General features: G+C 34.8%; 1 protein-coding gene across 1 annotated transcript in view; it reads right to left on the reverse strand.

The window, feature by feature from the left end:
• The window catches only part of PCDH15 (protocadherin related 15), a 591153-nt gene that overhangs the window by 122945 nt on the left and 446155 nt on the right, over nt 1–22053 (reverse strand). The window contains exons 22-23 of the mRNA XM_017861934.1: nt 9501–9610; nt 7436–7576 (exon numbers count right to left, since the gene is read on the reverse strand). Of these exons, the coding sequence (XP_017717423.1) occupies nt 7436–7576; nt 9501–9610 (251 nt within the window). The remainder of the gene's footprint in view (nt 1–7435; nt 7577–9500; nt 9611–22053) is intronic.

Below are 22053 nucleotides of genomic sequence, written 5' to 3' on the forward strand. Positions count from 1 at the left end.
AAAAAAAAAAAAGGATCAAATAACTGAAACTTACCAGATCACTGCCCCAGAGGCCTCCTTACTCCTCCCTAGTTCTTGTTTTCTTACACTGTTATGTTTCTTCACTGCTATATAAACCCTCTAGCTTTAGTCAATCAGGGAGATGGATTCGAAACTGAGCTCCCATCTCCTCAGCTTCAACACCCGATTAAAGCCTTCTTCCTTGGCAATACCTGTTTTCTCAGTAATTGCCTTTCTGTGCAGCAAGCAGCGGGACCTAGACCAAATTCCTGGTGTTTCATTAACACTGTAAAATGAAGATAATTATTTGATCAAATTAGTGGTCAATATTGGAGTAAAGGAAGAAAATATGGATGCCTAACAGAATGAGACAGGAAGAAGAGATAAAATATAGAGTCTAGAAGGCCAGAAAGTTTGCAGTGCGGGAGGAATGAAAAATCAACACCTAATTTCTAGCTGAATTGAAGAGAGAGAAAACCCCAAAGCTTTTCAGATTCCCTGCAATTTCAAGTACTGGGAGGAAGCTCCTAAGCACATCCCATGATTAAAACAGTGTACTGGCTCCATCTGTAGTAATGACTAAACCACTGTTATGAACAGGCTGCAAATCAGGGGTGGTGAGGTGGGAGTGGGCAGAACTGGGGCTTAGTCAGCAGTCAGCCCCAGGTGGGTTGTATGAGTGGTATGTGTGCTGTAAATTTGCATACTGTTAACATGATATTTAAAACACTTCACAATCTGGCCTTTATTTTCTAAACTTACTCATGCATTGGACAAATCTTTATTGGCTATATTTATGCACCATGCATTTTAAGCTATTGGAATACATCAATAAACAAAACAGATAAAAACTTCTGTCTTTGTTCAGACTAAATCCATTTTAACAATATCCACTAAATTCTGTTCTACAGTCTCACTGAAATAATATTCTTAATATGAACATATGGAATACAATTATAAAAGTCTATTTTTTCTTTCATACTATCTCTTTTATCCTGCTAATATGGGCTAATACTTTTCCTGCTCTTGAATAAAAGCTCAAAAAAATTTATAGTTTTAAAAAATTGTTAATAGTACTATGGTAAAGGTAATTTTAAAAGAATTTAAAATGATTCTCTAGTTCAATATATTAATCTAATACTTCAAATTTTATTTAAAGGTAAAACTTTTGTCCTTCCCCAGCTTAGATATGTTAATGGAAGTTCTTCTGCCTTTTGGGAAGAGGCTATAAGAGATTTATTTTTACTTTTTTCTTTATTAACTACCACCACATCTTTCATTGACTAGCAGTTGATTTTTATCACTCAGACTTCTATTACCTGACCATGGAGATTATGGAGAAAAGGCACATAAGGTAGGTAGCAAAGTTACTACTTAAATATTACTGCTGTGAAACGGTTGAATACTTTTTGGGTCAGACCTGGGTTTAAAACAGACATTGTCAGTGAGAGCATCTTCAGCACTGACATGCTTTCCTGCAGTAACTTCAGTTTGCCAGTGTACTTCAGTTAATTCCAGTTTGTCATTTTAATAGGAATTCAGCAGTCTATCTCTAGTTTTTGCCTTTTGCAGTATCATCACTTCTTCAGGTAATCCTACTGAACAGGATTTAAGAAAACTGGCATTCACATGTGTCCCAAATCTGGTCCTTTGGGTTGGTTTGTGTATAATTATACAGGCAAAGGACAGTCACAGGTTCTTTGCCTGCATACTTATAGAAGCACAGACCTATCTAGATGTAGCTGTAATATAATGTAACACTCCAGTCATTGTAATCCCTTGTTGCTCTTTTTCTCTCTACATTTATCTGATATGTCTCAAACATGGATTTGCTGTGCTAGGCCAATATAAGGGCACAGTGTTTTTTACTGTATTTGCCAACATTAAACTTGAGAAGCGAAAGCATATATTTCCCCAGACCTCATTTTTTTGGGAAAGTACACTGTTGAAGTGAATTCAAGTACAACTTTATAACAACCCTCCCCTACAAAGGAATACTCACACAAAGTCACTTCTAAATTTTAATTCTCTTGACCATTTTCAATTCTCCTTGAGAGTAATGGTGTTCAGAGTGGTAAACCCTGTTACTGAAACACCATGGTTTTGGTCTAGGTTCTGCTACTTGCCACACAGATGGGCAATCACTGAGACAATGAGTATTACTAGGGAAGAATGTTTTAATCTAATGGGATGCTGCAGCTGAGGACGTGGGAGATCAGTCTCATGGAGACAGATCCCTCGTGGCTTGGTGTTGTCTTCGCCATAGTGAGTTCTCACAAGATCTGGTTGTTGAAAACTGTGTGGCACCTTCCCCCACCACTCTCTCTCCCTTGCTACTGCTTTTGCCATGTGATGTGCCTGCTCTCCTTTTGACTTCCACCATGATTATAAGCTTCCCGAGGCCTCAATAGAACCACAGCAGATGCCAGCACCATGCTTCCTGAAAAGATTACAGAACCATGAGCCAATTAAACCTCTTTTCTTTATAAATTACCCAGTCTCAGGTATTTCTTTACAGTAATGTGCTCTAATACAAAGAGATTAGCGAGAAAGTGATGAAAAGATATGAGAAGATTCAACACTTGTGTACTAGGAATCTCCCAGTGAGACAGAGGAGGGATGGAACTTTGAGTTCAGATCACCTCCACTAGAGCATTATTTCATGCAGTCACACTAGTCACCAGAACTTGCACCACAGTAAGGTGATGGCAACATCACCCCACTCATGCCATCCCCACTGAACACAAGAGTTTGCAAGCTGTAAGTTACCTAGAGAAACCAAGATGAGGGACATTCCACCATACATCTTACTTAAGGAAATTGGCCCCCAATACCCACATGCACAGAGGGCTAAAAAAAATGACTGTGGTGGCAGGCGCCTGTAGTCCCAGCTATTTGGGAGGAGAGGAGGAGAATGGTGTGAACCTGGGAGGTGGAGCTGGCAATGAGGATCGTGCCACTGAGCTCCAGTCTGGGAGACAGAGCTAGACTCCATCTCAAAGAAAGAAAAAAAAAAAAAATCACACCCAGCAGGGGAAATGTAACATGTTAATGAGATATGGGTCACATGAAGAAGCATGTTATCAAACTGTGCAAGTGCTACAAATTCCCCATCTCTACACACTTCAATGTCACTCCTTTCATGGCTAGGCCTGTTAAAATTACTCTCTTGGCTATCTTCAAGGAGGCAGCAAGAGGACTTTCTCTCTTCTGGGCTGCTTTCCTTGTGCTCCAGCATAAGTTCCAATAATGCCTGGAGTCTGGGAAAGTTCCTTAGCCTTATGTCAGTTTCTATTACACGAGAGCATAAGAACCTGTGGCCAGTAACACCAGAATAGATGTCAAAATAATAAAAAATAATAAAAGCTAGAATTAAAAAAAATCCTTAAGTGAGACTTGACCAGTTATACTATATATATATATATATATATATATNCGAGTCTCTGATATAGAAAGATGGTCACAAAATAATGGTAGTTCACAAATGTGGTTACAAAAAGGTATACATAGTATGATCCTAGTTTGGAAAGAAAATAATATGTATGTGTGTATATATATATATGTGTGTGTGTGTGTGTATATATATATATATATAATGACCTGGAATTGCCAACATGTAGAAATATTTTAACAAAAATACTGAACTTTGAAGAAAAAATAAAGGCAATTATTTGGAAATTCAGAAATAAGACCAGTTTGTCATTATACATTTTTTTACAGTAATGCTTCAAATAATAAGAAAATGGAATGAAAAAAATTAATTTAAAAGAGAAAATGAGTCAAGTTACCAGTCAAATTGGTCTTCAATGTTAAAGACCTAAGATAAGCTTCTTTTCTTAATGCACCAAAACATAGGAAATAGTGTCCCTATAATGCTACATTGAAGACTTTACTTGGGAATGGGCTACTGATAACGAAATGACCGAACGTGTTACTGATATTATGAGGGATAAAACAATATGACTTTCAATTAGATGTGTGGGAAAATATAAGGATGAAGCAGAAGCATTGCTCACAACAGGAACAATATGAATAGGGCAAAAAAAAAAAAAAAAATACAGTGTATCATACAATGTAAAAGTAAGTATTAGAACAACTGTGGGCAAATTAGAGCCCTTTGGTCAAATCCAGCCCACATACAGCCTGTTTTAGTAAAACGAGTTTTGTGGGAGCATAGCCAAACCCTTTTATTTGCATATTATCTCTTCTTGCTTTTAAGCTACAATGGAGTAGAGTAGTTCTGACAGAGACCATATGACCCAGAAAACCAAACATATTTGTCATCTCAGTATTCTCATTTTGAGTGTAATGGTGAATCAACTCATTATTTTGAAAATCAATAATAAAAGGCAAGAATCAAAGTTTTTTTTTCCTTGTTTTTCCTATAGTTGCTGCACCTCAGAGTAACTGAATATTTGCTATGGAGACGTTTTTCTTTATAGAAATATTTTGGCTAACAAATACAGAAGTAATAAAAAGAAAAAATTATGGATTTAGAACATTATTATTGGTGGTTGCTACTATCTGTATCACAAAAAGAGAATCAAAGAGATTTAATGTTTAAGGAATGAGTGAATATCACCTATGATTTATTTGTTTAAAAACAAAACCAAAAATAACCCGAATATGATCAAGCCTCTAGATATAACTACTTATTTCCTGGAAATAAAGGAAGCAAAAAGAATATGAAATGACCACTTGGAGAGACAGTCATCAATCCAGGCTTCAGAAATGTGGTCTCTTGCATAAATAAATATCAAGGTGAATAAAAGAGGGTTGTAGTGGTGAAGCCTGCAGATCAAAAGAGACTTAACAGACCTATCAACCAATGGCAATGTATAGACCTTATTTGAATTCTGATGTAAATACATGTTTAATATGAACTGGATAATTTTAATATGAACTATGTTTAATACCAACTGGATATATGTCGATATCAAATAATTTGTTACTTTTGGCAAGAGTAATAATGATATTCTAATTAAGGTTTAAGAGTCGTTAAGGTATGCATATCAAAATATGTACAGATTGAATGTTCTGACTCTGACCTGCTTCAGAGTAATGCAATAGTGGTTAGTTGAGAGCAAAGATGAAAGACTATTTCCCAGGGCATGATTAAGTTGAGTTAGGCAGTTGATACATAGAGGTTCACTGTAATATTCTCTGTAATTTTTGTATGTTTGAAATGTCCAAACTTAAAGGTTAAAATATTTAAATATTCCTAGTGTTAAACTTATGAAATGAGCTCTAAAATTTTACATTTTAATTAGTTTGCATTTAAATATTAAATCTAATCACATCATGGTTGCACAATCTACTTTGAAAATAATTTCATTAACAAATTTTGGTAAAGAAGTCACAATAAAATACTTATTTAATGAATTAAACTTCGTATTTTTATTATCTTTATTCAAATGATATGTGGCAGGGCAACAAATTCTGCAGCAGAGATGAACATTTAGCTAACTAATTAATTAACCTCAATTTACATAATGGTCTTATTTGCATAGTTAATGGCCTGGGGATTGACTATAGGCCATTAACAGTTATTAATTAATGAGATCAAATTAGAAATATATGGATTTTTATTTCAAACTTAGGAGGCAAAGGTCAGTCATAAAAGGTTAATAACAATATTCAAAGAATCAGGCAGTAAATACTTTAGCTTTTAGACTTCATGCATTTCTGACAGGATAATTCATGAACTGGTTTCACCTCTACATGCATACTGGGGCACATGGAAGTATATACATGTACATTAGATAAACTTATTAGCCTCAGATTTACATGTAAATTAAAGTAATGGGAGTTGTATTATATTCACATACAAGAACTTAATGCACCTCTATTCATAAAAACCACAGGTATTACCTGAGAAATATCAAGTTCTACAACCTAAAATTTTTCTTTCTTAAATTGTTCATTTGTTTTGAGTAAAGATTGCAGGTATAGTTTTCAATTAATCTTTCCCATTTATTTGCATTTGCAATAAAATAGGTTACATTATATAATTTAGAGCTACTTCAACCTTTTCACTCCTCATTTATCCAATTCAGTTTACAATTAGAAGCATCCTCTATATTTTTAGAAATATAATTGCCTGTAGTTCAAAGAATTTAGAAACTCAAAGAACTTACCTGCTATTTTTAAACAATTTAGTTATGTGAGTGATGCATAATTATTGAGGACAATTTAATTCCTTTTATTTCAAAGACATCTGTATAATCTGATTTTTCAAATGATTTGGTTCTACCTCTACAAGCAACTGAGCAGCTCTCTACACTAAATCAGTAAATGAGGTTTGCGATAAATGAAAAGGTGTGATTTCTTTTTATGATCAATTGCCAAATTGACACAGAAAAATCATATCCTGCATCTTCTGCCTGTTGCTCCTGTCTTGCTTTCTTTCCTCTCACACTGCCTGGGTTCTCGCTTTATGCCTCTCCCCTCTTCTTTTTTCCTCTTCCCCCTTCTAAGAACGCTTGCTTGATGAAATGCCTTTAAATGATGTCCAGGGATAGTCCCCAGGTGAATGTTCCAGATTCTGTTTCTCACTTCACACTCGGTCTGGGCCCCTATTCTATTAATAGTTAAATTAAACCTGATTATCTTGAGTCTTCTAGATTTTAAAAGGGTTGCTTTGATTACAAAAGGATGACTGCTTAAATGCAAAAGAGTATTACCTCAATAGATGGGAAAAGAATAGCATTTATCGCATTATTGATAACATCTTTGAATCTGTGTCAGTTCCCTTCACAAATTGGCTTTTACATACTTCTCTGTGTGGGTAAACTATATGCCACAGAAATGTTGAAGTTTAGAGTCACAGAACGTGGTCTTAAATCTGTGACATTTTGTTTACTGTCATTTAAAAAAAATTAATCTTTGTAATTATTAATAAAATCTTGCCTTTGTAAAAGGATAGTAATTCTCATTTCATAGATTAAAATGTGGATTAAAAGTGTAAATTAAAAATAAAAAATGATGCTATATACGAATTACAATAAAGGTTAGTCACTAATTTTAAGATGAATTTTTCTTTTCTCTGAGAAAATATGTAAATACAAGAAGCCACACAATTCAGGCAATTTCTAGTAGTCATTCATTAAAAATATCTATTTCCCAAGGTTTATCCAGAGCTTTCACAGTGGGACTAACTTTTATTATTTAACATACACAGACAATGGTGGTATTTTAACAATATCAGATACACAATTTGAAAACAGTGTTTTATTTTCTTGACATCTCAAGAGTGTGAAATCACTCCCCGCATTGTCACATACTAGCTGTTTAAACAAATAGGCAATCATCTCAGAGTATTAATGATCTTTCTATGTTGTCCACTGAGAATGATATTTTAGACATATGTATTTCATTAAAAAATTAGCAGAGACACCATACAATTCTCATAAAAGCTTTAAGTAGTATAACTTACTTTTTGAAGGAACTCGGAGATTGGCAAGGACCACTTCCAGGGAATCAGCTTGGACTCGAAGAACATAGCTTGTCCTGATCTCATAATCCAAAGGTCCATTCACATAGATAACACCTGTGATGTTATTAATTCCAAATGTATCTAGAAATTAAAATACAATTACCTGGTCATTGTCGTTAGGCTATAAGGAAAGAAATTCTCTTTAAAAGGCACTGTGATATCAAAACACTAAAATACCTATTTATAACTAGAGTGATGCATGAAAGTGACAAAATGCTGGCTTCTGGAAACTGCTCCAGCTCTTTAAATGATCACCATCAATATTTTGCTAAAATCAGCCTTTAAATTGTAGGGGTTTTGTTTGTTTGTTTTGTTGTTTTGAGATAATCCTGGAAATCAATGTTCTATGGTTAATTACATTTAGGAAACACTGAAAAATATATTCTTCACCTTAGATTCAGATGGTGTTCTACCACACTAAAGGCTTTCAGAAGTTCTGTTTTAAAGAAAACCATCTAATTTTGTTTAACCAAAATTTTCTGACCTTACTGGCTTATTATACTGTTTGTAATTCATGAATATTATCGTTTTGTAGATTTAGTGTTTTGTTAAGAACACTTGAGAGGAAAAAAAAAAACAGATAATTTAATGTTGCCCTATGTCTTTTAAATTAATTTGAATGCAAATCAGAGCACACTGGCAAACTTTATAATACATCTCCCTCTCTTAAGCTCTCCATATACTCTCCTTACTTTATTTTTTCATAGAATTAATAATCACTTATAATACTATATATTTGTTTAATAATTTTTACATTTTTATTATTAACCCCCCCTTATTGAACCATTAACTTCCATGAGGACAGGAGTCTATTTTGTACATTGTTCTATCTGTAGTGGCTAGAAGAGTAGTTAATACATAATAGACGCTCAGTACATATTTGTTGAATGAATTAATAAATAAATGAATGTAAAATAGTCACTGTGGGGGAGACAAGTTAATAAATACAGCCACTCCGCTGTCTTCAAGTAAAAGAATAAATAGAACCATAAAGAGAAAGTTTCGGAACAGAACAGGTTGAGAAATTATAGCTTTAGTCAGACATTCAAAGTTCAAGGAAAAAGGAAGTTTAGTTATTTTTAGGGAGGACCCATAGTAGCACAGTAATAATGAAGAAAGAAAGGCAATAAAAGTAAGATATTGACCACTTGCTACACTGTACAGGCAGCAATACCTTGTAATAGTTTGTCATTAAAAAGCTTAAAAAGGCCTTTATAATTTCCTTGCAAACTGCTTTGAAGCATTTACATTCAGTCATTTCTTAAATATTTACTATTGATTAATTTATTACATGTATATTAACTATTTCTTGACTACCTACAATACGCTAGGCTATCTAACATACCAAAATGGAAAACAGAGGAGAACTTGTGAAGAGTAGGTAAAACAAAGATTAATGTGAAAGACTGAGCTATGAACTTATTGCCAGAGGCCTGCAAATTCCTATGATTCTTAAAGTGATTAATATACAAACATTATATTTTTACTTATAATCATTAATTGTATGCCTAATTTGACTATTTGGGGAATCATATAACATGCATGGCTTTTAACATGGATGTAACTCTTTTTAAAATTCACACTTATTTACAATTTTGAAATTCCTTTAGGATTAGTTAAGGTATGACCAACATGGGGTAAGGGTCATGGATGGTTCAGACAGTGGGGTGGATGAAGCTACTGTAGGCAATGATCATGGCCAAAAGCTGAAAATTTCATGATGCATTAATTTTGAGGAAATGTCATTAAAATATTACCAAATGAGGAAAAGGGCAAGGTTTCATTAATTAGACACTTAATATTTCTTAAGGGAAAAAAAATCACTTGAGCTAACATAACTGGATTTTTAATTAAGTTCAGGATACATGGTTACCAATTACATCTAAGATGGGCACAATTTTATTAGAAAACAATAGGATAGATAGTAATATCAATTCAATCTGAAATTAGTCCAAATCTAAGTTTAATGGTTGATGGTGAGAACACAAACTAAAAGTCTACTCACCTTCTTCATTTCCTGAAACAATGGAGTACACAATACTTTGATTAATGGCAGCAGCAGAAATTACACCAACCATGGTTCCTTTGGTGGCAAGTTCACTTACTGGAGGAGGTCTGCAGGTTTAGAGAAGATGATGTATTTATGTTTAATTTTGATGTAACTTTAGGTTCACAGAAAAATTGAGAGAAAGATAAGAGATTTCTGATATACCCTTTGCCCTCACACATTCATGGCCTCCTCCATGATCAAATCCCCCACCCCACTGCTACGTTTGTGATAACTGATGAACCTACGTTGACCCCATTATCACTGAAAGGCCATTGTTTCCATGAGGGTGCATGTTGCTGTTGTACATTTTATGAGTTTGGACAAATGTGTAATGACATGTATCCACCTTCATGTAGTATCATATAGGGTATTCTCACTGTCCTGAAAATCCTCTGTGCCCTGTATATTCATCCCTCCCCTCAACTCAACCTCTGGCAACCACTGATCTTTGTAGTGTCTCTATGGTTTTGTCTTTTCCAGAATGTTGTATAGCTGGAATCACACAGTATGTAGCCTTTTCAGATTGCCTTCTTTCACTTAGTAATATGCATTTAATGTACCTCAACATCTATGGCTTGATTGCTTATTTCACTTTTAGCACTACATAATATTTCATAGTCTGAATGTACTCACCATTTATTTCCATAAATAAAAAACATCTTGGTTGCTTCCAAGTTTTGGCAATTATGACTAAAGCTGCTATAAACATCTGTATGTAGGTTTTTGTGACTCTAAGTTTTCAACTCTTCTGGGTAAATACTAAGGAGCATGATTACTGGATTGTATAGTAAGACTGTTTAGTCTTTTAAGAAACTGCCAAACTCTCTTCCAAACTGACTGTACCATTTTGTATTCTCACTAACAATGAATGAGAGTTCCTGTTGCTCCACATTCTAGCCAGCTTTTGGTATTATTAATAGTCTGGGTTTCAGACATTCTAATAGGTGTGTGGTGGTATTTATTTATTTATTTATTTATTTATTTGTTTTTATTATCCATTTTTATGACAGAGTTTTGAACTTAATAATAGAATGGACACAGTGGTTCTTCTAAGCTACATTATGCAATTACACTGTGCTTTCATTGAAAGCTTTTACAAAAAATCCTGAAATACAAATTTAGTCTGAAGTATAAATTGCATACAAGGCTTTACAAACATCTTGTCCAAATTGCTTTGTTTTTGCTGTTGCCATCCACACACTTAATTGACTAGGTTATCTCAATGCAAAGCAATCTTTCTCACAGATACTCTAGCACCTATTGGTGGTCCATATAGTCACTGCATGAGCAATAACTGCTTCTTACTGAAGAATAAGAACCAATCTGTATAATTTTTAAATGGAATGTATAGATATTTAATTTATTAGTTTATTTATTTGCTTACTTGTTTTACTGTCCTGCATGTTTTGTTTTGTTTTGTTTTTGTCTTCTTTTGATAACATCCAAGTATTGTTTTTGATAATCTTGCCTCTTTCCTTCTCAGTACAAGTGCTTTGGGTAAGGCTTTGCCAATCCCCATAGCACATGCATAAACACATTAACCAACTCTGGTCAATGGGGGCACTTTATTCTTTGCTCAGTGTTCATGTGATATATATGTCTCATGTAAATTCAATGGACATACTACATAAGATTACGACTTGACTAGATTCTTGCTAGCCAACTTTTTGGCTATATCCCTCACTGGATTTGATGATGTAAGCTGCCACATGAAGCAGTCCTCATGGCAAGAAACTCAAGGTGATGGCTGACTAACAGCCAGCAAGGAACTGAGGCCCTTAGTACAACATGCCACAAGGAACTGATTTCTGCCAACAACCACACGAACTTGGAAGTGGATCTTTCCGTAGTTGAGCCTCAGATGAGATCCTAGCCCTATTTGACACCTTGATTAAAAGATTATGCAAGTCCTTTTAAAAGGAGAGGACACAGCTAACCCATGCCTGGATTCCTGACCTACAGGAAATTCAAAGCAATATATGTGTTGTTTTAACCCATTAAGTTCGTGGTAATATTATTACGCCACAATACAAAACTAATATTTGAACAATGGATTGTTAATTTATGACAGATTAAGATATATATTACTTATCAAAAGTTTAAATCAAGAAAATATGTCAGTCATATTAGCGGATAATTTTCAAAAACAGAATTCCTATTTGTGGAAGTAGTCATTACTTAAATTGTTTACTTGTCTATCTTGTGTTACTATACAAGATAGAAGCTAAATTTTATACTTTCCATAATTCATCTCTTTGCTAATCCTTATACAGTATGGGAATATGACATCTGCAACTTATGCACCTTTAGCTTTAACATGAGAAAAATGCTATGTCGGGCCGGGTGTGGTGGCTCACACCTGTAATTCCAGCACTTTGGGAAGCTGAGCTGGGTGAATCCCCTGAGGTCAGGAGTTTGCGACCAGCCTGACCATTATGGTAGAACCCAATCTCTACTAAAAATACAAAAATTAGCTGGTTGTGGTGGTGTGCTCCTGTAGTCCCAGCTACTTGGGAGGCTGAGACATGAGAATTGCTTGAACCCAGGAGGCGGAGGTTGCAATGAGCCGAAAACATGCCACTGCACTACATCCTGGGTGACAGAGTAAGATTAAGTCTTAAATAAATAAATAAATAAATAAATAAATAAATAAATAAATAAATAAAATGATATGTCTTCTTTCAAATATTAAAAAATACATGTGTGCATATTTTGCTAACTTCAACTGACAATTAGCGATAGAAATAATAACTAAAAAAATGTAAATTGGTATAATTTAACGAAGACATTTAAATCCTATGCACTACACTAAAAGCATTTAAACATGTCTCACTTTGTTCAGGTAAATGTTTAAAAGCCAGATTTACTTCTAGACAAAATTTCTCCTCATTAACTTTTGTCTTATTTGTTCCAGTATATTCTGTTTCTGTCAGAATTACAAACATACTATACAAATCTTCTCCAGAAAAGAATTAAATGAACCTCCATGATAATGAGTATTAGATTACAAAATATCAATTATTTTCTATTCTTTGGCAGGCTTAAAATTTACAATATTAATAAAAAATAATATTTTTATTATTGTTTTACGTTGTGGAAAGTACCAGTTACACGATGCGGGCAATCTGCATACTCTCTTTGGAGTCACATATATCTTGAATACAAAATGATGGAGTTGGTATAAATCAGGATTCATTAAGCCAGATGGACAGAGAAGGTAGGAACATAACCAAATTGAATAAAATGGGCTGAATATAAATTAGTAGGGAGAGGAATGGAAGTTAGGAATGAGAAAGTATGTAGCTACTGTACAATAATTCAAGTCTAGTGTGATTTGTCAATCAATAAAGGAAATTTAAAATTTTGTATACATTTGTGAACAACCAGTGGGGATTTATTTTTTTAAAGCATCAAATGACTACATTTGATCTATGGGCTGACACTTTATGATTTTTAAAGCAGATAAACTATCTCTAATGTCTTTTCTAGTTCTACCATTCTGAATCTGATATAATTTGAGCTATCATTCACTCTTCTTTCTGTTGAGTATAATCAAAATCTATTGCTCAATTTCAGAAGCAATGAATTATGGCCAAATGAAACATTTCTCAGAAGGTTTTTTTTAAAAAAAATGTTTTCTCTGACTACTAAATTCACAAATCTTCAATTCATCCATTTATGAAGAAAAGTGTATCACTAGCTCTCTTCCAATTTAAGTTTTTCACACCTGATTTATAACAAATAATTCTTAGTGTCTGAAATGGAAGAATACTACCTTTCAAAGCTAAATTTACTGCCCATACAACTGACAAACTGCACTCTTAAAATAAAAGAAACACTTGAAACAGACAGCTTCAGTAATGGAACTGTACAGCTCACTGATGTAGCTGGAGATAGATACCAACTAGATGGTCATTTTCCAAAGATTGCTAAGAGGATGCTAAAGGAAATGGTTATTTAGCAGATATGAACCTGGAACATGGGAGAGGCTAGTGGTTTCATGTTTTCATAATGGCCTTCAGGAAGGGCTTCCTCAAAGGCCCTTTCAAAAGGCTTGACCTGAATTGAGTTTGATGTCCTTGCATATCCATGATGGCAGTGTTGGTTCCTGTTTACTCCACAAGGGCAATGCTTCTAACTTTATTGGCTATTTTAAACAAAAGCTACAGGTTTTGACTAAAATTCCAAAATCACCTCAACTAACACTTAAATAGAATCCTAAATAATATTTTGATTTTAAAACAGACTTATGAGAGTAATTTTAAATGTTTTCCTCATTAATGTTACTATTTGCATTATCCTTACCTTCTAAATTTTATATGTAAAATAGCTGTGTATTTTAAAATTAATAATTTTTTGTTTCTAATAATAATGTTATTGAGAAATAAATTAAGATAAAAATACTGGCACTATGCCTATGCATTCAGTATTTATACTTTCTCCCAGAAAAGTTCAATGGTCTCAGAATTTTTTGTATTCTTATTTATTTTTTAATCATCAAATGGAAATTTTATATACTTATGGTGCATGACATGATGTTTTGAAATATGTACACACTGTAGAATGGCTAAATTAAACTACCATCCTACCATTTTATTACCTCACATGTTTATTAGTGGTGAGAACATTTAAAATCTATTCCCTTAGCAATGTATAATATTGTACATTGTTTTTAACTATGGTCACCATGTTGTAAAACAAATCTCTTCAATTTATTCTTCTTGTCTAACAGAAATTTTGTCTCCTTTGACCAGTATCTCCCCAATTCTTCCCTTCCTACCCAGCCCCAGGTAACCACTTTTTTATGCTCTACTTTCATGAGTTCAACTTTTTTAGATTCCATATATATTAGCTTTATTAGATCATTATTAGAACATGGAGTTTTTTCCTCTGTGCCTGATGCATTTTAGTTAACATAATGTCCTACAGATTTGAGACAAATGAATGTATTTGAGACAAAATAGAATACTAGTTAAAGTCTGGGTTCATTCACATTGTCCCAAATAAAAGAATTCCCTTCATTTTTAAGGCTGAGTGGTATTTCATTGTGTGTGTGTGATTCATTTATTGATAGACACATTTTGTTTGATTCCATATCCTATTATGAATAATGCTGCAATAATCCTGGGAGTGCAGATATCTCTTCCACCAATAGCTTGATTTAAAAACGGACCAAGGACCAGAATAGATAGTTACCAAAGAAGACATGCAAATGACCAGTACATATATGAAAAAATGTTCAGTGTCACTAATGATCAGGACAATAAAAGTTAAACCTACAATGAGATATCACTTCACATCTATTAGAGTAACTATTAAAAAATCCACTTCTTGTAACTTGTGTTTGAATGTGTCTCTCACCAGGTTTAGGCACTGGTAGTACTGCAGCCCAGAATGCAGTGGAGGGGAGTGTTTGGGTTCCTGTTCCAGCTGGTTCACCTAGTGACACTATGTGCTATCTTCCACACAGTGAGTTCTCCCTTAGGATCAATTATTAGTGAACGTCCTTCACACTGACCTAAAATATTTCTGTTTTTCATCTACTCATCTCACTTTTCACCTGAACCCCTGGTAACTAATGATCTTTTTACTGCCTCTATATGTTTACCTTTTCTAGAATGTCACATAGATGAAATCATACAGTACGTAGATTTTTGGACTGGCTTCTTTCCTTATCAATATGTGCTTAAGTTTCCTCTATGTCTTTTGTAGTGTGATATCTCATTTCACTTTATTGCTGAATAATATTACATTGTATTGGATGTATCACAAATAATTGTACTTTCATAAGAAGAAAATTGATTAAAATAACTCCAAATCTGTTTTTTAAAAGTAAATCTTTGCAGATTAAATGCAAACCAAAAAAGTTAACTGCTTCAGAATTTACATGCACAATACTTACAATATAACCTCATGAAAATATAAACTAATTTATACATGTCCTTTTTTTTTTTTTTTTTTTTTTTTTTTTTNAAAGTAAATGTTGTATATGTCGAATAAAGCTTCTAATTATTTTAAAAGCCAGGCAATTTAGGATATAAAAGTGTTTGTAAATAGATGCTATAAAATTTCACTAAGATTCAATCTGGCTCTATTGCTTTCTTTGTACTGAGAGACAAATCTAATTTATTTTGACATGTTTGAGTTCAATATATTTGCAGATCAGTACCAATTAAGGTACTGTTTTTACATCTACTATGAGGGAATTTAATGAAAATGGGAAGGGAAGAATAAAAAAAAAAATACCCACTAGAACTCCGATTATTTGTAACCTTGGAGTAATTGCATCAGAGTGATCTAATTTTACATATTTAAATAAGAAAAACAGTTTTAAAAAGACTTGAATCAGGAGAGAGATGCAGTTCTCCCAGAATTCTTAGGATGGATTTTAGACAAGAAAATTAATTAAGGGCCAAAAAGCTAGACACTGCTTTTTACATGTGTTCCAAAGAATGCTTGCTTCCCGTCATTAAGAGTTTCGCTTCTATTCAGTTCCTTAAAGAATCTTCATCTTGAGGATATAAAAACAGAAGTATAAACAATTTATCCAAACATTTGAAAGCAGAAACTACAATCTAAGGTGTTTGTTTTTGCCTTTGCTTAAATTATTATATTGTTCTCATTAAAATAGTGTGTTCTAATCTCTCATAGCCATTGGTTCTTAAAGCTTAAATTCATAAGAATATGCTGGATACATTTTTTAAACATACTAAAGTACAGAAGATACCTGATTTGTGATGGTTTGACTTGCAATTTTTGACTTTACTGTTGTATGAAAGTGATATACCTTCAGTATGCTCCTCGAATTACAATGGGCTTAGGTCCTGATAAACACATCCCTATTTGTCTATTGCCTTACCTTAATTATTATAGAGGGCTCTTCTTACTCTCAAAAGTGTCCTGCTTTGGACAATAAATTGTATGGTTTTATCTATGCTGGAAACTATATGGATATATTAAAGTAGCAAATTTATTCCTCTCGCTTGAAAATTTACATTTTTTTTTTTTTTTTTTTTTTTTAGTGAGAACGAGTGTACAGGTAATCATAATTCTGTTTTGAATTATACATTATTTGACATTAACATAGTGATTTCTGCTTTCCCTTGTTTGCAATTGCCTGATATATATTTTCTGTTCACTCTATTTTTGTGCATGTGATTTTGGTTTAAGTACATTACCTAATGGCATGAAACCATGTGTGAAAAGTTTACCAGAAGTAAAAAGCATTCTCAGAAGATTAAGTAAATAGCACAGCAATTAAGCACCGAGGAGTTGGGAGACGAACGACTTACCCATTATAAATTGGTTATAAAAATTTCATGATTTTGAATCAAGATTTAAATAGTGTAAAATTCTACTTTCCATGGAGATTGTGGAAGCACAAAGTGATTTCCATAAAGAGGCTATGCATATGTCATTTGCCTGTTTAACACAATTCAATGTCTTCAATTTTCTCTGTGATAATTAACAAAGTTTTTAATATGGCTCAGTGAGTCCCTTCACAATCCAACTCTCCCTATTTCTCCAGACTCATCACCGTAGGATTCCATTTAGTATGTTATTTTTGTCTCAAATATGTTTGCATTGATCACTAATAAAATAAAATAAATGTATCCTACTATATGTTTCACTTGGATTGAAATTTCCCATAGATACAATACAGTGAAATAATGGGACCTATAAAATCACTTTTTGTATTGAAAAGTTTGTGGTAAATTCTAAACAGTGGATGTAAAGTGAACTGTTTGGACCTGAGTACTTTGTTGATGGAAGACTTGGCTTCACTCTGCTACATGAACAAATGGCAAAATGTGTACAACCTTGGAAATGTGAAAGAGAAATTGAATTCCATATGGGTACACAGAGAGCCTATGAAAACTGTAATGAAAGATTGTCAGAATCATTCCATCAATAGCTAAATGGGAAAAACCTATTATGTTTGAGGCAAGGTTTTAACAGTGCCATAAAAAGACAGGAAAGGCTATCTTCAGGTAAAGTCAGCTCCTATATTGGACAACAAATCTAAATTAAAATAGAAAACAATTTTAGCAATCAAGTTATGCTCTCTGCATGTGCATTTGTTTTATATTATTTTATAGTCTTCAGATAGCTTTCATTAACTTATTTGCACTCAAGACAAATCATTCTTTCCAAACTATTGTTCATCTTATTAAAATCTTCTCTCAAAATCTCTAAGTCCAAACTTGGAAGGTTTTATAAAAATGATAGCCTGGGCAATATAGCAAGACTCTGTCACTACAAAATAATTTTTAAAAAAATTAGCTAGGCATGGTGGCATGCACCTAAAGTCATAGCTACTTAGAAGGGTGAGGGTTAAGATGGAACACTGCTTGCAGTGAGCTATGACCGAGCCATGGCGCTTCAGCCTGGAAGACAGAATGAGATCCTGCCTCTAAAAAGAAAAAAAAAATGATGGCTATGTTCCTCAACATAAGGTAATTTTAATTCTCTTTATGATGAAATGTTAACAAGAACTGCTCACTTGCTATTTCTTTGGCCACTGTGATAATATTATTTGCATTTTTTTTGTTTTTTTTTTTTTTTTTTTTTTTTTTTTTTTTTTGAAGAGGTCTCCTCGCACCACAGGCCGGAGTGCAGTGGCCAGATCCTCAGCTCACTGCAACTCCACCTCCCGGTTTACGCCCATTCTCCTGCCCACGCCCGAGGAGCTGGGACTACAGCCCCGCCACCGTCGCCCGGCTAGTTGGATTTTTTAGTAAGACGGGTTCACCGGTACCAGGAGGTCCTCAATCTCCTGACCCGGATCCGCCGCCTCGGCGTCCCAAAGTGCCGGAGAGCAGCTTGACCACCGGCGCCCAGCCTATTTTGCCATTCATAGTTACAAAGATGAATGTTTTGATTATAAATTATACTTTTCTGCTTTGGTATCAAAAAAATTTAATCCTTTGTAAATATACTCCATTTATTCTTAATATAAAGTCTTGAGAAATTTATTTAAATATAAATGATACAACTTCAACCTGTCCATCTTATTACAAAATTAATTTCAATGTGAATCAAGCCAACACCAATTTTTTATTGAACAGAGAAAGTATAAATAGTCTTTGAAGGAGTAAAATTTGCAAAATTCAGAATGTTCCATTATATACATCCTGATTGTTGAAGTTGATATATTAAAGTTAATAATAAAGAAATATTTTTTTTCTTACAATATTTTTTCTGAGTTTAGCAATATAACAACTTAAGAGGTTAACAAATATAACTTAGGAATATTTGCCCTTATTTTATAATATATATATACCAGTATAAATTTTGAATTTAGGTTGTTATGGAAATTACACTTGAAAATATTCAAATCTTAAAAATTAACATGAATGTGACATTAAATCATGCAATGGTTAACATTAAATTTGATACATTTCCATTTTTAAATAAATAACAAAGGCCTATCTATATAGGTGACATATATCTTTGAAAATTTTGCAATTAATTGTATTTGGCAATTTTTTTGATAAATTGTGTAACATACTGCTTTTCCCACTCAAAATTAATATTCACATTTAGATTCTATGATCTATTCCAGACGTGTTGACCTTTTCACAATATTTGCTTTTAAAACTGATGACAAGTGAATTTCAGTGTGTGTAAGTCTTAGTCCATCATCCTGAGATGAAGGTCAAATGTCATTCTCATTCTTCAGAAGGCTAACTTACTTCACCTACAGGAGTCAATGTAATCTCAAGTAATATGTGTTTGAACTACTATTAGGATTTTGCTATTTCTGTAGGGTTTAAATGAAAGATACATAAAAGGAATTTACTGACTCTGACAGTGTAACTAATTTCCAAAATCTCTAAATAGATAATTGACTAAAAACCCCTTAGCAAATATAAACATGCAGTGACAATAAGAGTATGCCTCTCAGATCTGCAACTACAGGAAGCACAATTGGTCAAAGTCACAGTTTCTGTGTTCTGAAATCTGTTTATGTTTGTATGAAGGACATATTTCCTAAGGGCTGCCTAAGGAGTCAAGTATTGAATGGTTGACTTATTAGGCCAACTAAATGATCTCTATAGTCTATTTCATTCATTGTATAATGTGAATTTGAGAATATAATTTTTATAGATACGATTAACATTTTCTCAATTTCTAATGAAAACAAATTATAAAAAAATTATTTAAACAAAGATATGTAATTGTAAATAGATATGAAGAAACTACCCAATCACTTGAATGGTTAAAAAATCAAAGTTTAAATTTGGAATGTTTATGTGTAATAGGGGATATTACTTGGACTTAATTCATTGCCCCCGCCACCAAAAAAAAATGAAACTAGTTGGAGATAATTTTGAGAAAGATAGATGGAGGATGTTTCAACAATAAAGAATGAAGAAATGCCATTAGCTTGTTAAGAACTCTTTGTTTAGCTCTTTGTTTCAGGGAAAGGTAGAAGAGCAAGAAGGAAGAATGATCACATGGGGCATGCAAACACTAATATCATTGTTGTATCTTTGTCAAAAATAGAAACTGAAGTAATGAAATAAAAGAGGAACAATGTGGAAGATTTGTTACAATCTGAGATTTTTGGTTGTGTGTATGCTTCTAAAATATACAAACGTTTGTCTACAGTTGTAGAAAATGTCACAGAATCCTTGGGGTGTAGCTTTTCCAGTAGGAAGCCTCTGTGGCTGGTAGCACCTTTGCATGAATTCTGCTCAAGCCCACTGGGCTTGTTTCACCCACTCAGCCTGGCAGGCTTCACTTGGATTCTTCTACCAGCCTAGATCCCATGCCTGCCAAGGGCGAGCCAGGCACAGAGCAGTGAGGTGGGGATGAGTGAGTGAGTGTGGGGTCCACCACTGTGCACAGCCATGCACGCTGGCTACTGTGGTGGGAAGGGCAGCTCCAGGAGCCAGCACAGATGCCAGCTCCATGCAAGCCTGCGGCTGGATCTGGTGCACCACAAGCAGCTTCCACTGAGGGCACGCATGTCTGAATGAGGGGAAGGTGGTGGCACCTGGTAGCTTGGAGACAACAGAAACCAGAGTCCCAAAGAGGGTATCATAGGCCTGGCTCAGGGAGCCCCTAAGTCTGGGATCACTAAAAGGCCACTTTGCTTCTCTTCTGTCCTTCTCATCGTCTACAATGTGGCAAGCAGGGAAACATGTGTCAGCCCTACTGGTGTTACTGCTCTTTCAGTCCTGCCATTCAGCATGTCCCAAGTTCTTGTCCCACATTCAGGAAGAATTAGGTATGTGGCCATCTGAAGGGTGAGCAATGCAAAGAGGTGCTTCATTGAGCAACAGTATTTCTCTCAGGAGACCTGAAATGGGTAGCTCCTAGATGCAGGCAGCCTGTCCTGATGTCTGCAGCCCTCAGTGGAGAGGAGACCCAGAGTGGGTAGCTCCTATCCTCAAGCAGGTTGTCCTGATGTCTGCCTGAGTCTGAGGTTTTTATGTACTTCAGAAGGGAGAAAGTGATTGCAGATTGGTCCATGGGCAGCCATAGGCAGCCTGGAAAAAGCACCATAAGTTCTCACTCCAGTCCAGGGAACTGGCAGGATGGGTGCCAGACTTCAGGCAATCCTTGGCTAGAAGGTGAGGTTTCACCAGACCCATCCCTTTCCACCCAGGAGCCTGTCTGCCTTCTGCTGCCATTCATGGCACCCAGGCCATTTGTGCCCAAGAGGTGACTACAGGCCTGCTCCAGGACACCCTCAGTCCCACCTTGGTTTCTCTCCCATGCTCACTGGTGCCCAAAGTGCAGAGGGGGCTGAGGTGGCAAGGGGCTTGTGTGTCAACACTACCACGAGTGCGTGCACACCCAGCCAGGTGGTGACAATGCTCAGGGCTTGATCACAGCTTTGCTCCGAAATTGGAGCAGGCCTCGGAAGCAGGGAGAGGCCAGGCATTGGGAGAACACACTTTGAGCCTGTAGCGGGAGGGGGACCCAGGTCCATAGTCTCGGATGTGAGTTCTGGGCTCTGGCCCCACCAACTCAGAAATGTGTGGGGCCCCTGCCTATTCCCAGCTCTCACTGACCCTGCAGAGTGCACAGCCCCAGCTGCGCTTCCCTGGTTGCAGCCAGTGTCTTTGCAGCAAATGCTCCAGGTAGGTCGCTGCTGTCATCAAAAGGAATAGTACACAGTATGAAGAGTTATATATTTCAAAAGTTTTAAGAAGAACTCATTGTTCTCTGGATAGAACAGATGTTCATTAATGACGAATGAAGCACACAATGTCTTGATCCTCCATTTCACCTAAGTGACTCCATAAAAGATTGATGTGAAAAGGTCAAGAAATTAACAAAATGAGTCTGTTTCAATTACTATAACAACCCTACAAAGCAAAGAGAATCAAGTATATAGTAATTCTTATCTACTATAACTCTGACCATTATAAAAGTAAACATATATCTCTATGGGGCAATTTTCTTCCCATTATGTGATTACTCCTACCCTTGATTATTTGAAGTCAGCCCTCAGGAAATAACATACAGTTCACAGGATTTGAAAAAAAAAAAA

Source organism: Rhinopithecus bieti, unplaced genomic scaffold (genome assembly GCF_001698545.2).
Source record: "Rhinopithecus bieti isolate Rb0 unplaced genomic scaffold, ASM169854v2 scaffold_61957, whole genome shotgun sequence".
NCBI lineage: Eukaryota > Metazoa > Chordata > Mammalia > Primates > Cercopithecidae > Rhinopithecus > Rhinopithecus bieti.